The sequence below is a fragment of the Agelaius tricolor genome, unplaced genomic scaffold, assembly GCF_023055355.1.
Source record: "Agelaius tricolor isolate 1412-34295 unplaced genomic scaffold, bAgeTri1.0.p SCAF_6, whole genome shotgun sequence".
Classification (NCBI taxonomy): domain Eukaryota; kingdom Metazoa; phylum Chordata; class Aves; order Passeriformes; family Icteridae; genus Agelaius; species Agelaius tricolor.
The window spans coordinates 37822884-37836711 of record NW_027269266.1 but is presented as its reverse complement, the minus strand read 5'-3'; the positions used below and the strand labels follow the sequence as shown (position 1 = coordinate 37836711).

The 13828-nt window shown below is 36.3% G+C and overlaps 1 protein-coding gene across 1 annotated transcript in view; it reads left to right on the top strand.

Moving 5' to 3' along the window:
• NEK10 (NIMA related kinase 10) overlaps positions 1-13828 on the top strand; it is an 82338-nt gene that overhangs the window by 56954 nt on the left and 11556 nt on the right. Inside the window, 6 exon segments of the mRNA XM_071429910.1 lie at positions 2600-2800; positions 2861-2945; positions 10173-10221; positions 11006-11016; positions 11048-11051; positions 11763-11785. Coding sequence (XP_071286011.1) covers positions 2600-2800; positions 2861-2945; positions 10173-10221; positions 11006-11016; positions 11048-11051; positions 11763-11785 — 373 coding nt within the window.

The following is a 13828-nucleotide window of genomic DNA, read 5'->3' as shown; positions in this document are numbered from 1 at the left end:
GACATTTTGAACAGGTTTCCTTTCTTAAGGGACAGTGAGATCTGGCACCAGTTGATATCAGATGTCTTTTCGATCTTTTTCCCCCCCTCAGTTCCGCCTGATTTACAAGTTATTGTTAAGAATTAGTCTTTTGAGTATGAGGTTCAATACTGAAAATGTTGAAAGGAGATTTGAGTTTGAAATGTCCTTGCAGTTTGACCCTTCTCTGTCTTTGCTTTGATTCCTTTGATGTAGAGCAGGTGAACTGTTTCTCTTCAGTAACTATGCACTGACTGTTCAGGGCACAAGAAGTGTGTTCATGTGTGCCAGGACTGGAGTCCTCTCTTAAAGTCAGCTTGAGAGTCATCGTTAGTGGTTTTCATGCCGTGCTACACTGCAGTCACTGCTATTGTGGCATCTTGGACATAACCGCAGCCCAGTACTGAAGTATAAAATGACCTTTTTCCACCTGAATTTAAAGAGAAAACCTTAACAAGCCATCTCTTGGCTTGTTATAGATATGGGACTAGAACAAAGGATGGGAAGGTAGTTGAAGCAGATCATTATGTAGACAGTGGTATGTATAGTGAATGCTCCGAGATACAGTGAAGTTTCTGAGGAGAAAGTTTCTAGTGCATTCACTCTGCTGTGTCCTAATAAAGTCAAAATACTTAATGGGAAAACCTTTGAATGACAGTTGTCTTAGATACAAGACAAATTGCCTTATGCAAAGTCGGTAAGAATATAGGTATTTAGGAATGTATTATCTTCTGAAATGACTTTAATATTAAATAAACTAATTTCTTTAATCTGCTATAAATATATAATTTATCTTCTGTCCACCTTTATCATGCTTTACTTTGACAGGATGGAGTAAAAAGAAATATGAATTTTTTTACACACAAGAGAAATAACAGAAACAATATGCGAAGATTTGGAAAAATAGGAGATCATAAAAAGTCTTCCTTCAAAATATGTTGCATTAAAATAGAAGCAATAGCAGGGACTGGGGATTTCTATTCATTCTGGAAAAGTGATAAACATCGACAGCTGCAGGAGCAGAATTTTATATACATCAAATAACAAACAAGATGCGGCACTTAAATGTTACAAACAAATAATTTGTATTCAGTGTTTTGATTTTTGTAGCTCTGCTTGATAATGCCAGCAGCGTTTGGTCATTTCAGCCTTTGTGTCTCTCTGGCCTCACATCTGTATTGGTTTGGCACAGCCTGGCTTTAGGTAGCAGGGAGTCACAAAGATGGATCCTGTGGGAAGCTGCTGGAAGCTTCCAGCATGTCCAGCAGAGCCAATGGCTGATGGCTGTGAAAATGGACATGATGCTGGCAAAAGCTGAGCCAATGAGAGAGGCTGGTAACTCCTCTGTGATGACATTTTTAAAAAGAAAATCAAAATAAAGTTACAGGTTTTGTTTCTAGTCAGAGAAGAGGAGGAGGTGAGAATACGTGAGGGAAACAACATAGAGACACCAAAGTCAGTGGAGAAGGAGGGGAGGGCAGGAGGTGCTCCAGGTGCCAGAGCTGTGATTCCTCTGCAGGCCCTGGTGATGACCATGGTGAAGCAGCTGTGCCTCTGCAGCCCATGGGGATCCAGAAGGGATGCAGAGATTCACCTGCAGCCCATGGGGGAGTGGGTGGATGCCCGGAGGAGGCTGTGATCTAGTGGAAGACCTGGTGGAGAGGGAGGGCCCTGGCTTCCAGGCTGGAGCAGCCTGTCCTTGGAGAACTGCACCCCATGAAGAGAGACCCACGCTGCAGCAGTTTTGGGAGGACTGTGTGCCCGTGGGAAGGACTCATGTTTGCAGCAGGTGCAGAAGGCTGCTGCTCATGAGAGTGGCCCCACGATGGAGAAGTTCATGGAGAGCTGTCTCCAGTGGGAGGGACCCCATGACCTCACAGGGAAAGGACTCCTCTCACAGAGCAGCAGAAGAAAATCCCAGTGATTAACTGACCAAAACCCCCATGCCCTGTCTCCCTGCACTGTTGGTGGGAAGGAGGGAGGGGCTGGGGGTGGAACAGTGTTTTAAGGGCTTATTTTACCTCTCATTATCCTCCTCTGATCCTGTTAGTAATAAACTTCATTTTGCTACTGAAGTTGGGCCTGATTTGCCCTTGAAATATTTCTCCCGGTCCTTATTTCACTCACAACATAATTTCAAGTTCACTTCGTATTTTACTACTCTCTTGACTGTTATGCAGGTTTTGCATTATCCAGAACTGGACTGCTCTTCATTATCTAAGATGGAAGAGAGCAAATCTCCCAGTGCTTGTCCTTGGGAACCTACTACCTTTGTCCAGTCTGTTCTTTTTCCTTTGGTCAGTATTTGCTTCTGCTCTGGCATTTGTTTCATTTTTCTCACTTTCAGTGGTTGTTGTGAAAAGACTGTCACCAAGAAGAAATAAATTGTTTAGTTTAAGAGTTTGATAGTCTTTCTCTAAATTTAGAATCAGTAACTGAACCAGGTACTGTGCAGTCCTGGACTAACAGCTAAGTCTAGTTCTGTTTGTGCATGTACAAGTGACACTTTAATTTTTGGTTTTTCTAGTAAGTGTTGAAAAAGGACAATATCTAACATTGCCTTTTTCTTCTTTCTTGTCAGAAAAAAGATGAGAAGTTGAGTCTACGTCATAGCAGCAGTGGAGCAGTCAGTTGCAAAAGTGAATTTTCAAAGAATACTGACCTTCCAGTTGACAGTTGTCAGTCTGCACATGGAAAAGATGAGGAAAGAACATATGAAGCAGTCCTGGTAGAGGATGACTGGACTATGGAGAAAGGTAGATGTCAGCAAAAGAAGCATCAGGTGCTATCATGCTGGTCAGAGGTGGGTTAAAAATTTCTTTGTTTTCATTTGTATGTGCAGGTATTTTCTCTGAATGACAATGAAGTAGACATAGTGGACAATTCAAACAGCTCCAGTTCAAGTAATTTGGAAGAGTCTGCTGTTCGTAAGATTCTTCAAGAATGAAATGTACAAAACTTTCTAACAGTGAAGCAGTTGTTTAGTCCAATATATGAGGCTATTTCATGATTTGTCACAAGTTCACAATCTGTTGTTACCTAAGTGAAGAAAATCACTGTGCCTCTGTGACAGCCGTGTCCAGTTTCATACATTTAGTACCACCAGAACTTTGTGTAGCTTGTCCCCATATTTTGCAGTAGCAACTATGAAAACTGGAATATTATTGAGCTTCTTGAGAAGGAAGGTGGTTTTTAATTTAAACATAAGATGACTAATATTGATACGAAACAGATGGAAGAGTGTGAAGAAGAAAGTTGAAAGAGGCAAGCTTTAGCTGTCTGGAAGAATTGACTGAATGGAACTGAAGGAATGTGCAGATTTAATTAGGACAGAATTATGTGGCAAAACACAGCATTAATTCTGCTTATAGTTATTTATGGTAATCAAATTGGAAAACACCAGCTGTGTTGTGTGCAGTAACAGTTTTTTGGGATTATATTTCCAATTTGAAAATTAAAAAAAAAAAATCAACTCGAAATATACTAGCACTAACCACTATGAGTTTACTTGCTAGATTGTGAGCTACCATGACCTACCTATTAAATGCAGTGGGATTCTGATTAGTGAAATGAAAGGGCATTTTATACCAGAGAAAAAAGAGGTGGGTGTTAGAGTTAAGCAAAATTTAAGGTTTCCATTAATAAAATATGGGGATGATTTAGATGTACTTTTAAAAGGTGAAGGGAATGTAGTTGTCTGAAGATTAGAAAATATTATTGCTGCAAATGTCCCAGGCTTCAAAAAACCTAGAATAACATTATTTGCTTGTAATCCTATTTGGTAGCTGGATTTTATTTCGTATTTTGGCCCAGATACTGAAGAGCTCGGATGAGCTCTTTTTACAGAAGCCATTAGTGCAGGGCAAATAATGATGTGGTAATTCTACTTAAAATCCATTAAAATGATTTGCTAATTGTAACTGGATAGCCTGCCGTTCTGAAGGCTGGAGGACCTGTGGCTAGCCAGCCCTGAGATTATTGTCAAAATTTTCTTTAAAAATAATAATTTTAGAGAACGCTTTTTTTGTGGCCCCATTCTTGTGCTAAGGGAGTAACAGGAGAAGGTTGCAGGATAGAGGGAAGCTGTGAATAACTGTGGGAAGGGGCTGCATAAAATGAAGCCCTTGAGAAAAAGCAGCTTCCAGGGACAAAGTTCTGTTCTGTGTTCATACTGAAGAATAACACATTGTGTATCTCACAGGAATGTAATTCTTTGTGGGCTAGTTCAGCACTGTGCACGGAAATTTGAAGCCTTTCTATAGTTTGTAACTCACCACACCCAAAGCATTAGTGGTAATGATTTCCTTGTAATTTTTCTTTGTTAAGATTTTGACTTTAACAAAATACAGCTTTTCCTAATATTTGAATGTTCCATGCCATATTGCCATAGTTTTAATTAAATATTTTAAGTGGAAAGATCCCCACAGTTCTTATCAGTCCCAGTAGCTTTAATCAGTATTTCTAGAAGTCATCCATTTTTCTCCTGGCATAGAGTCTAATTATTATATAGATACTTCAGGATTGCTTTCTCAGGAAAATAACTGCAGTCTTACATTCTTAGATCAGCTGTAGTTTCTACTTCATGTTGAAGTCAGTGGTATAGATCAGTGGTAATTAATGCTGGAAAATGTTTCTACTTTTCAGGGGTAAAAAAAAGGTAACTTAAAAAAATATATAAATTCAGGATAATTGGGTATTGCTTGAGAAATGTTCCATTCATTAATAATAAGTGGGTAACAGAGTTTGAATTATCAGCCATGGTTTTGTCAAGCATGTCAGCATTACAGGGGAAAATGTGGCCAACTTTGATCTAGCTAAATTGGAAATTTCTAAAATGAAGATGAGAGTTTTAATTTCAGGTATATTGATGAGGATCGTGAAAGGATTTGTCTAATTGTGCTGTCATCACATCATTCTCAGAGAAAACGTGATCATTCTAATTTGAAACTAGGGTGGTATTTTGCAAAAAGGTGTGATATGCTGAGCTGTTCAGTAGCACAGACACTGGTATGGATTTGTCAGTAATAGGGGGAAGCTTTTTTTATAGTCCCATATTGTCATAATATTTTTAATGACTTGCATACTCAGTGTTTTTCAATTATGCTTTAAAAAAAGAATTATTCTTCTTAGTACAGAATGTATAGACAATGTATTTCTACAAGACCAGCTCCTTTAACAAGATTGCCAAGTGCAGGGTGTGTAGATTCTGGAATAGTTGCTCCTGGTACTTGAAATGATTAATCCTACAGGAACAAGATTCTGCACATTTCAGAAGCATAGAGGCAGCAGTGACAGATGCATTTTTCTTTTCCTGAAGTAATTATAATTTCAAATTATGAAGATTGACAGAGGATAGGGACATACTGAGTCAAAAAGCTGTGAAGAATGATGGGATGGTAACAGTTTATTAGTTGCACTTTCTTTCTTTCTTGAAAATTACAAGGTTCCCAACTTTACCTTAGCTTAGTCATATTAAACGTTTTTTTTTGCATTTGGTTTACAGTGTAAACATACCTTTGCTTCTGTTGGTAAAACCAAATAGCAGGAAAATATGTGATATGTATTAATGCATAGTAGTCCAGTAGAGCCAGCGTGTCAGTTGGGTGAGAGTTGAAAAATTTACTTTTTGTCTGGGAATGCTCTTTTGGACAATATTTTTTGTTTCTCTTAATTATGTTCATTTTCATCACAACCAGGACAGTGTCCTATATACATTAAACAACAATTCTGCGTAAAACCTGCTATTAGAAAACCCTGGTCTAAGGCTTTATGTACTCCTAACCTTCCTCACAATATAGAGGCAGCATGCAATAGATTCTTTTCAGAATTGCTCAGCCTTTTCAAGAGATTAGGAAGTCTCAAAACACAGTCCTGTTGTACAGCTGTATCTTGTTTAAAAGTTTTTCTCTTACCTCATAATTTCATTTATGCTTCCACTATTTGGAGGAATCCATGCACTTTTATATCTTGTGACCAATAAGCAAAGACACTGATATTCAGGATTCCTTTCCTGTAATAGGATTAAAAGTTACCATGTAATGAAGATATCACAGATCTACCTGAACAATATTCTAGTGATGTAACTCTAAAAGGGTCTCCTATATCCTTCTTTGAGAAATGCAACTGGTTTACACATTGCCAGGACTTGAGTATTGTATCCAGTATCCAGTTGAATAATTGAGGATTTCTAGAACTAGGATACTCTCAAATAGGAACTCTGTGTGTTTTATGTAGCAAGTGATTTGGCTCATCACTTAGGTCATGAGTTTAGGTCATCACTCCAAATTTAACTACTTTTGAGGATAACAACAAACACATTATGAAAGAAATCCCCATTCACTAATATAATTTGTTTTCTGGAGCCTGTGATTTGGGCTACATTGCAGGCAGTTACCTTATATCTTAAAAATTCTGTGCTCACAAAGATGAGCCTTTTTTTTTTTAAATTCAGACCAGTTGTATTTAATGGATTTGGTGACTTGACAAGACATTTCTTCTTTAAATAAGATGACTAGATAGTAAGTTTTGGAATAAGATTGTCTGACATCTGCTATATATGGTTTTCTGGTTTGTGAGGATAAAGTTTAGGGATTTTCTTGAAAATTATTATTGCACCAAGAAATCTATCATTTGAGCAATGGCTGTCTGTGAAGAACTTGGGAGACCTTAGTGTTTTGTAGGCTTGTTTTTCATTATTTGTCTAAGATTTAGATTTCTCTTGAGAACTGAGACTAATGGGATTTTGTTGAAGACATCAGCCAAGACCTGGTTTTCCTATATGATGCTTGAGTTAAGTTTGAAGTATGTTTATGTAACCTTCTGCTGCTGTTCATGGAATCACTGCTAGCAAGAAAAAAACTTAGTTGTTTGCTCTGCAACACAGCTTAATTAACCTGGTTGGGATTGCCCATTCCTGTGTATAGTGATTTGAAGGGCAGTTTACTAAGAGTATTTTGAATAAATAAAGGTAATTTCACCTTACTCCTGAAAAGATCATTGAGCTGCCATTCAAAAACCACTCCCTTTGCTGCCATTTCTTTCAAGGAGATGTACTGAAGTTCTCTGCTAACACAAAATTTTAATCCAATTTTCCTGCCAGTCTGATCAAACTTGGAAAGGTTTTCAGAGGTTTTGTTTTTTAGATACCATTGAAGTGAAAGTTAAAACCAAAGCAAAAGTTACCATCATCTCAGGTTTTTCTGATCTCATATCATGTTACCAGCTCTTCCCTTGCAACTACCTGTTTAGGTGCCTGCAAGAGCAGAACACGAAACTTCATATTAAAATGTATTTGTATGATTTTTACTGATGTTGATACATGTTAAGAAGTTAAAGTCTTAGAAGTTGCTCTAATTACATCAGCTGCTAAAGACCAAAGTAGCAGTCAGAGAAATTATTTATGCCTCATTTAATACCTTTTTTAATGTCCTCAAGGAATCTGCATAGAGCTATTCAGAACAGGGAGGCTGATGGGTATTAAAAGCTTTGGCTTTTGTGTGTCTTTCACATTCTAAGAAGAATGGGGACAAAACAGGAAAGAGATGGAGGGTTTGTATTTCATTTTCCTTGAGATTGTCTTGAATGAAAAATGCCCTCTTGCAAGGTGTTTGAACAGAACATATTGCCTTGCTCTTCCTGTCCATGTCAAAGGAGTAGCCATGGTAAAAGGAAATATGGCCCAGGAAACCCTGAGCTGAACACCAGGGTACACTATGTGCTCCATGACTTACATGAGTCACCTTGCTGCACATCTGTGCTGTTTCTTACTCCCTGACTGGCTTTGTATGATTAGCATAACTCATACACAGAAGACCAGGGATTATGAATAAAGTCATTTGTGTACCTTGAATGTGTGGGTACGCATGTGAGTGTGTTTATTACAATGATTTTTACATGTTTGAGTCTCCTTGTGTTTAGTTATTAAGTAAATTATTTTCCTGTGTTTTCATACTTAGTAACATAATGAGATTCCTCTCTCAGGTCTAGCTGCTCAGTAGGTCTCTAGCACAATAATAAGCAATAAATATAGGCCTGAAGGGTGTTTGCTATTGTTTAGTGATGTTCATCATCATCTTTGGGGTTTTGTTTTTTAGCATTAATAAGTATTTTCCTAACTTTAGCATATGAATCAGAAAATATTGCACCTCTGCTGTGTACAGTCAGTGGTGATACAGACTCTTTGGTGTGAAATATCATGCACTTGTAAATACACTCATATGATGGCAGATTAGCAAGTCAGATGTGGTGAGTCATCAAACTGATCAAACAAATTTGGATATGAACCCTCTACTGATAAGAGACCCATTATTTGAAACAGCCAAAGGGTGAAATATTTCAAACCCAATTTTGTATATGAATACTTGAAAAGGGGGTTGTTTTTTATAAAATTCTAGCAAACATTTGTGTTCACTCTTAGCTTTCAAGCCAAGTGGTTTTAGTTACAGATTTTCTTGCACGTATTCACACAATGTATTATGGTATTTGTTGTGACAGAGAGTCTGAGGTTGCAACTCAAAATCCTTACCCCAAGCAACATGACTCACATTCACTCAGAGTTTCTACTTTTGTATTTGTGTTATTTTGTCTGTGTCCTAAGCAGGTAAAATATCTGTTCCTTGAATAGGCACAATAATATTTTTCATTTCCTTCACTTTCTAGGCTGTGGGCATTCTCTTTTTCTATTTTTCTGTCTCATTAACAAAGTTAATTGAAGAACTTCTGCTTCTATGAGGGCCTAGTTTGTTTGCTCTTATGTAATTTAGCTGCTCTTATCAAATAGTCTTTTGTGCTAACTAACACAGAATTTTGGTGTCTGTTTTGCTAAGCAAAGTATCAGCAAAGATTAAAATGTTGTTTCTTTCTTGTTTCTTTCTCTTTCATTCTCTCTCTGTCTCTGTGTCTCCTTTTTAGGGAGACAGATTTGGCCTAAAGATGTATAATTTCTTTTGGTTTTAAAGTGAATTCAGTTTGACAGATGAAAGCCTCCTTCAGAATTTTTTTAAATTTAGAGGATCTCAGAAAAGTAGGAAAATATTTCAGAGTCCAACACAAAAGTACGTTTGAACATGAAAGGATCTAAGATTCTCAAAAATATGTTTGTTCTACAGTTGCTCAAGAACTAATATAACTGCTATAACAAGACCAACAATGGGAAAACTAGTTTAAGTTTGACATAAAATCTTTTTTTTTTCTTATCTGCTGTTTGAGTGATTAGATGCCTCTGTTCTTGTTTAGAGATAATGTTTTTGATGTTACTAGTGTGGGAAAAAAATCTCATGTAGACAAAGATGCAGGCCTTGTATTAAAATACATTAATTGTATGTGAAAATTGTAAGAATGTCCTAATCTTGCTACTCACACTCTCATTTAGCAGAATTATCTTTTCAGTAAACGTACACTCAATCAAAATGAGATACCAGGGTGGTCTCAAATTACCATCCAAATTACCATCAAAAGAATGGTTTTACAGGAATGATTTAAGATAAATGATTAAGACTAATATTTGCTTTAAGACAATGCTTTCCAAGTGCATGAATAATAGATGTCATCAAACATTAGCTTTCCTTCTACACATTTTTTGGCAGTATGCAATAAATGATTTAAATGTTTACATTCAGTTTCATTGCTGATTAGATGTTGGCCCAATAACTGGTCATGCTGCTGTCTTCAAGCCCTTGACTTCAGTAGGATTATTTTAAAAATAAGGTATTGCATGTGTTATTGCATATAGAAAGCCCCCAAATGGAATGGTGGCAGTAAATATCTGGTGAACCTCTAAGAACATGGGCAAATATTCTATCTCCATATCCAGACTAGAGACTACGTTGTGACTATAGTGGTAGCAGTACCTGTAACAATTTAATGCAAATCCTCATGCATATTCTGTGGACATCTAGTCAGCCTGTGTTGTTACTTTCTGTAACAATTTTCTGACATAATTTATTAAAATACTCTGTCAGGCTGAGATTTTTGTTATGATCCAAGCAAATTTTTGATACATCAAACAGCAACTTAATAGTCAAATGGGGGTTTGGAGTTTGTTTCATGCTGATTTTTAGAAGTTATTTTGACACCATGTCTGGGAATAGAAGATACTAACATGCATGTTGTACATTTCTTTTAAACAGAAAATAATATTTATGTGTTTGTTTCAGGTATAATTAAGCAAAGTTTTAGTGTTTCTGAAAGACAGGCTCAGATAAGGTATGTGCAATTTGTTATTTAAATATAATTGATCATTGTTGCTATCAGTTCCAGATGGTTGTTTCACAGTGGAACAGTTCCTCAAGTTCCTTGTGAAACATGTCCTTGGTTCCTTTACAACTTCATTTTCCCTCAGCCTAGGACACCAATTCTGCTTGAGGATATGTTAGACGGTGTTTGCACACAAAAACTTTTCATAATAGATAGTTTTAACTATGGACCTTGCTATTGAAACTTAAACTGACATCAGATGATTAGCCAAATTCCGGTTTTATATTTTTAAGCAGATGCTTTTCCATAGAAAATGGTGCTTGTGTATTTGATAGTTTAGATTATGTAGTAGAGTTTAGAGATAGTTTAGAGTATGTAGCTGTAGTAGTCTAGAGTAGTATCTTGTCCCTTTGAAATCCTCTGGACTTTCTGTATAAGCATAAACACCCATTTCTTGCATTTTGGAGGCCTCATTTGTTCAAAAAGGAAACAAACAGAAGCAGAATACGTCATGTCATCCCTCTTCTAAAGATCTTCTTTTTCTTCTGTTTCTTCAGTAATACATCAAACACATTCTTGACCATTATTTTTCTGATCACTTTGGCACCACCCTTATTCAGAAATGCTGTCAATTGTTTCTTCATTTCTACTTTTCTTCCATATCTGGAAAAAAATGTCTCAAAATCAGTCCTGCCAGCATCTGTCTCCCAAACATTTTTTCATTTTACCTTTGACTTAGCTAGGTAAGTATTTATAATGATTGCATTGATTCTTTTGCTGTGTTTCTCCACAGACCCTGTTTGAGTCAAGTGCAATATTTTATTTTTGCTTTCAGAATGGTTCTTAGCATAACACCCATCCAGTCTGCTATTTATCCCTTCCTAACCTTACATCTTCTGCAGTCCTGTTACAGCGTCCCCATGCTTGAGCGTTGAAGAAAGCACATTTTCTTTCTCTTTGTAGAAACTCATTACTATACAAATCTCTGCCCCTCACATAATCATCAGCAAAACTATTTCCTTGTCTTGATTTGTAACTACTCCTTGAAACAGTGGTTTTCCCTACTGCCACAAAAATAGATAAAAATTCGGGCTATCGCGGCTGCCATCCATCAGGACGTCATGTTTGTTCTTTCAGTTCCCTGGTGTCTGTGCCCATTTGTTATTGCTTCTCTCAGCTAGTGAGATCTGCAGGCTGGGAAAGTATTTGTCTAGAGTTTAGAGAAGGATCTAGCATTCATACATGTAGACCTGTATTTCTGACTTTGAGATATTGCTTTCCTGGTGATGTAATACCAATTTTTTCCCCATTTTACTAGTACTGACCAAGGCAAGAAATTTTTATTGAGTAGAAGTCATTCTATTTTGGGCATGCAGAGTAAACCAGTTTTTAAAAATGGACAGTTGTAAGCTAGTGAATTTGAACAGATTTCCTTTAGGTGAAACATGAGAAGGAGTCAAGGAATACTGCTGTTTTCTGTACAATCATTGATGCCAAACACAATTAAAACTTTTTTCTTTTTTTAAAAAAATGATAGATTATGTTGACAGTTCTGGATCAAGACTGCAATCAGGTAATCTTGTGCTCACAAAAAATTCAAACTTTAACTTACATTAAACCTAATGATTTTCAAGTTTTTGAACATTATTACATTATTCTCCCATTGCATATAGAATGTTTCCTCTTTTATTTCTTCCTCTTTATTGCCTATTGATTTGCTTTTAAGAGTACCTTCACTCACCCACAGGCCCCACACTAAGAAAGTCAAGTGTTTGTTCATGATGAGATGGCAATTTCATAGTCTACCAGTTGTAGCTCTTTACAATGTGAAACATCATGGTTTTATTTATAATTGTATTTTTAAATGTTAGAAAAAGAGATAATTACATTTTACATACAAATATGTTATCTGAAATATCATTAAGGTACTTCTTAAGAGTATGAATTCCAATAGTGAATCAGTAAGATCTCATATTAATTGTCATTATCTCAGCTAAACTTCTGCAGGATGAAATGGGAAATTCTCCTGTAAAATGAATATTTCATACAGCCCTTGCAAATTATCATGTATTTATGCATCATGATTGATGAAACAAATTTTCCATTTGAAGTACTTTTACTGAGAAACTTCACACCCTGTAAGTGGCTAAGCTGTGATTTCAGAATGCATATTGTCTGAGTTAAATAATTTTTAAAATAAAATTATTTTGATCAGTTAGGATATTGATCTTCACAAAAAAGTGCTTGTTGTCTGTACTAAGTTCTATTTTACAGCTTTTAATGTAAAAACTGTATTAAGAATTTTAATTATGCAGTACAAATCCAAATTTGATGTCAACCTTCTGTAGTTTCAGTGCTGTTTTCTAAAGGGTGCTATGTAATAACAATTCAGTTTAAACATAATGTCTGTGTGCTATAATGACCTACAGAAAAATACTTTAGCCTTTGTTGATATTTTCAGTTCTGTGAGTAAATTGAGTAAATCCGTTATCTTTTGTCAGTGATGTTTTCCTTTTGGATAAAAGTCTTAAAAGCTTTGGTCAAGTCTTCAGCAGCCTATTCACACATGTACCCTCATCTTCCAAATAATGCTTCTTAATTTAAAAAAAAACCAACAAAATCAAACAAACAAGGAACTTGGAGTGGTCTGGTGTGTGGACTTCATGGGAACTCCTAAAGTCTTTGAAGCACACAGATACTACAAATAGACATTAAATCTGGTCCTCATAGACTTTTAAGTCAAATTGTTGCTGTCATCCTAGAAAAGAGAAAGAGCTGAATAACAGAGAAATCCAATATCCATAAGCTGAATAACAGAGAAATCCAAATTATGTCCTTCTTGGCCTTTGCTGTTTGCTGTTATCATTCCAAATATATTTCTATTCAGAAAAAAAAAAAAATTAAGACCTACAAAAGAAAAGTCCCTGATTTATTTACTTTTGGTTTATAATACAAGCCATTGACAGGAAAAGAGGAGACAAATACCACAGAAGAGGGAGCAGTGAAAAAGGGAACATGTCAAAGAGGTAAGGGTTTTGTGAGCGTCCTTAACATAATTGAAGATTTTAAGGCTATAATGGCAAGACCACACTGGATTCTTTTGGGCCTTGATTATAACAGTATTGAAACAGTTGGTAGAGAGGTGAAAATGAAGCAGAAAAACTGAATCAAAATTGTTCTTCACGCGGCATGTATTTTTAGATTATTATAGCATGGCTTCCACTGTCACCTTGATCAGAACCAATGTAAGTAAATTCTTCTTTAAGTGACTCAGAGGAAACGCAAAGCTTCTTTTTGTCTTACTGACTATTAAGAGAAGACCTAGGGAAAATATGTCAAACTGAATTTCACTTGGCTTTCTCAAGACATTTGCCAAGTCAGTGCAACAAAAAAACCCATAGATATCAATGATGTTGTCTTCCTGAGCCTACTAGAAATGTGTATCCCTGTGGTAGAGAAGGATGTTTATCTGTATTGCTTTATTTCTGTGAGAGCATAGTTCAGATCTGGATGGTCTTTAGACACTAATATTTGTGAATATCTTTCTTCTTATTGAAGTAGCCAGCACAGAAATTCTTCAGCAAAAAAGTGGTAGTAGTTCTGTTGTGGACTAGTT